The sequence below is a fragment of the Humulus lupulus genome, chromosome 5, assembly GCF_963169125.1.
Source record: "Humulus lupulus chromosome 5, drHumLupu1.1, whole genome shotgun sequence".
NCBI classification, from domain to species: domain Eukaryota; kingdom Viridiplantae; phylum Streptophyta; class Magnoliopsida; order Rosales; family Cannabaceae; genus Humulus; species Humulus lupulus.
In genome coordinates, this window is record NC_084797.1 from 135,866,587 (window position 1) to 135,869,478 (window position 2,892).

At 41.7% G+C, this 2,892-nt stretch overlaps 1 protein-coding gene and 1 non-coding gene across 2 annotated transcripts; one reads left to right on the forward strand and one right to left on the reverse strand.

The window, feature by feature from the left end:
- Positions 1-554: 554 nt before the first annotated feature.
- On the reverse strand, positions 555-661 carry LOC133780883 (small nucleolar RNA R71). The gene has a single exon (XR_009869691.1). It is a non-coding gene; the product is annotated as a small nucleolar RNA R71 (small nucleolar RNA).
- A 130-nt stretch (positions 662-791) lies between these two features.
- Positions 792-2,447, forward strand: LOC133779508 (uncharacterized). The gene is made up of 3 exons (XM_062219462.1): positions 792-956; positions 1,434-1,682; positions 1,839-2,447. The coding sequence occupies exons 1-3, from the start codon at positions 792-794 to the stop codon at positions 2,445-2,447; spliced, it is 1,023 nt and encodes a 340-aa protein (XP_062075446.1).
- The last annotated feature ends 445 nt before the right edge of the window (positions 2,448-2,892 follow it).

Here is a 2,892-nt window from a genome sequence, read left to right on the forward strand (position 1 = left end):
TTATATGTGCAGTAGAAGGGGAGCTGACATTCTAGCTCCAATTAATCTTGAGATCGAGAAAGAGTACGAGCGAAATCGAAGAAACAAGAAGGCTGAAAGTCACACTATTGTTACCGCTGATATTAATAACATCAGTGTGGAAAACATGAACGGGGAAGCACCACAAGATCAGAATCATGCTGGTCAAAGACCTCTACGGGACTATGTGCTCCCTACTATCATAGGGGTACACTCATGCATCCATCCACCAACAGTAGACGCAACACAATTTTGAGATTAAGCCGGCTATCTTGCAAATGGTCCAAACCATAGTTCAATTTGGTGGCCTCCCCACTGAAGACCCAACTATGCACATAGCCAATTTCCTGGAGTTGTGTGCCACCTTCAAGATGAAAGGGGTGAGTGATGATGCCAATAGATTGCGCTTTTTCCCATTCTCACTACGGGAGTGATCAAAAGGTTGGCTGAATTCACTTGAGGCCAATACTATCACCACTTGGGATGCTCTAGCTCAGAAGTTCTTAGCGAAGTTCTTTCCACCTGCCAAGGCTGCTAAACTGAGAGAGGAGATCAATAACTTCTCTCAACTTGAGGGAGAATCTTTGTATTATGCTTGGGAGAGGTTCAAGGACTTGATCAGAAAATGTCCTCACCACAGTATTGAGAAGTGGATGTTGGTCCACAACTTTTACAATGGTTTGTGCGGTACCACTCCCACAATCATTGATGCGGCAGCATAAGGAGCATGTATGAGCAAAAGTGCAAATGAAGCTAATGACCTCTAATAGGAAATGGCCAATAATAATTACCAATGGCCAAGTGAACGACCAGGTAGTAATAAAAATGTTGCAGGGGTTCATGAGCTAGATGCAATCACAACCTTAACTGCTCAAGTTGCGTCTCTAACTAAGCAGCTGCAACAAAATACCATGTCTGCCCAGGTTGTGCAAGCCCAAGTAATGTGTGAAATGTGTGGGGGGGCTCATCCTTTTGACCAGTGCCAAGCTGCTTTAGATCCCAACAATGTCCCATTAGATAAAGCTCAAGTCCAGGCAGTGGGTAATTTTCAGATGCCCTACAACAACCCCTACTCCAACTCATTTAATATGGGGTGGAGAAACCATCCTAACTTTTCCTAGATAAATAATCAGGGCCAACTACAACTGTTTCAACCATAGTATCAGCGGCCTATGACTCAAGCTCCACCATAAGCATTAACCTCTCAGCAACCTAGGCCACCAGCTCCTACAAAACAGCCTAGCGAATTGCAGGCTGCCCTATTGACTCTCACCAACACATAAACTTAGTTTATGACTGAGACTAGATCCTCCATCAGAAATTTGGAGATGCGATTGGGGCAGCTGGCCAATATGTTGAATACTAGGCCTTAAGGGAATTTGCCTAGCAATACCGTGGTAAATTCTAAGGAGCAGTGTCAAGCTATCACTTTGAGGAGCGGGAAAGAAATTGAGGATCCTTCTCTAAAGGAGACTCAACAAAAGAAGGCAAAAGAAGAGGGGAGCTATGAAAAAGTTGAGCCCCAAGTGGAGGAAAAGGTTATTGAAGGCCTTGCAACCAAAGAGAAGTTTCAACTGGAAGTTGTTGATTCTAATGTCAAAATCCCGTATCCACAACGACTCCGGAAGACTTCTCTTGACAAACAATTCTCCAAGTTTCTTGAGGTGTTTAAAAAGCTTCACATTAAGATCCCATTTCCCGAGGAACTTGACCAAATGCGAAGCTATGTGAAGTTTATGAATGAAATCTTGTCAAAGAAAAAGAAGTTGGAGGATTATGAGACAGTGGCACTTACTGAGAAGTGCAGTGTTATTTTATAGAAGAAACTACCTCCCAAGCTTAAAGATCTGGGTAGTTTCGCGATTCCTTGCTCAGTAGAAGATACTATTACTACCAAGGCCTTATGTGATTTAGGGGCTAGTATAAATTTAATGCTCTTATCTATTTTTCGGAAGCTGAAATTAGGAGAAGCTCGCCCCACTACTGTGTCCTTACAAATGGTAGACCGCTCTGTTAAGCAACCTCGTGGAGTAATTGAAGATGTCTTAGTTAAGGTTGGTAAATTTATCTTCCCCACTGATTTTATTATTCTAGATATGGAGGAAGATGCTAACATTCCCATTATTTTGGGAAGAACATTCTTAGCCATAGGGACAGCACTAATTGATGTACAAAAGGGGGAGTTGAAGCTGCGAGTGCAAAACGAAGAGGTAAAATTTAATGTTTTTGCAGCAACTGATATTCCAACTTGTTGTAGAGTGGATGTGGTATGTAGTGGTGGTAGTAATTTGGAAACCACCAAGAGAAAAACCAATGCTAAAATTGGTAGTCGAGCATTTCATCATTGTTTGAAACGGTACTATAGTGGGAAGGCTCGAAGGCTACACGAGAAGTGGAAGGCTCCAACAATTAGCAACATCAAAAGATGAGCTTTTGCTTATGACACTATGGCTCTAAAAGATGAGCGGGGTGGACTTGACCTGAGTTGAAGTTTAATGAAGGAAGTGAGCGTCCAGCTAGAGACATTAAATAAAGTGTCATTGGGAGGCACCCCAAGTTCATTTAAAATTCTTTAAGTTCGTTAAGTTTTTAAGCTATTTTAGTTGAGACAATTTTGATTTTTTTTAGTTAGTTTTTGTTTAAATTTCATTTTCCTGTAAATATTGTTGATTCTAGAATCGTGAAATACGTGAAAAAAAATTGAAAAATGATGAAAAAAATAAGAAAGAAAGAAATTGTGGTTTGTGGAGCAGACCTGCGACCGTAGGAACCACTTCCTGTGGCTACAACTCCAGTGATCTAGGCCTATTGCTTAGCTTTGTATGACCACATCGAGTATCTTGCGACCACACGCGACGCCGTTGAAAAATCGCC

Coding starts and splice junctions, on each gene's coding strand:
- LOC133779508 (XM_062219462.1), top strand. CDS start 792: ATGGCCAATAATAATTACCAATGGCCAAGTGAACGACCAGGTAGTAAT. Junction 957..1,433: donor CCCAGGTTGTGCAAGCCCAA/GTAATGTGTGAA, acceptor TCTAAGGAGCAG/TGTCAAGCTATCACTTTGAG. Junction 1,683..1,838: donor AATTCTCCAAGTTTCTTGAG/GTGTTTAAAAAG, acceptor GTTATTTTATAG/AAGAAACTACCTCCCAAGCT.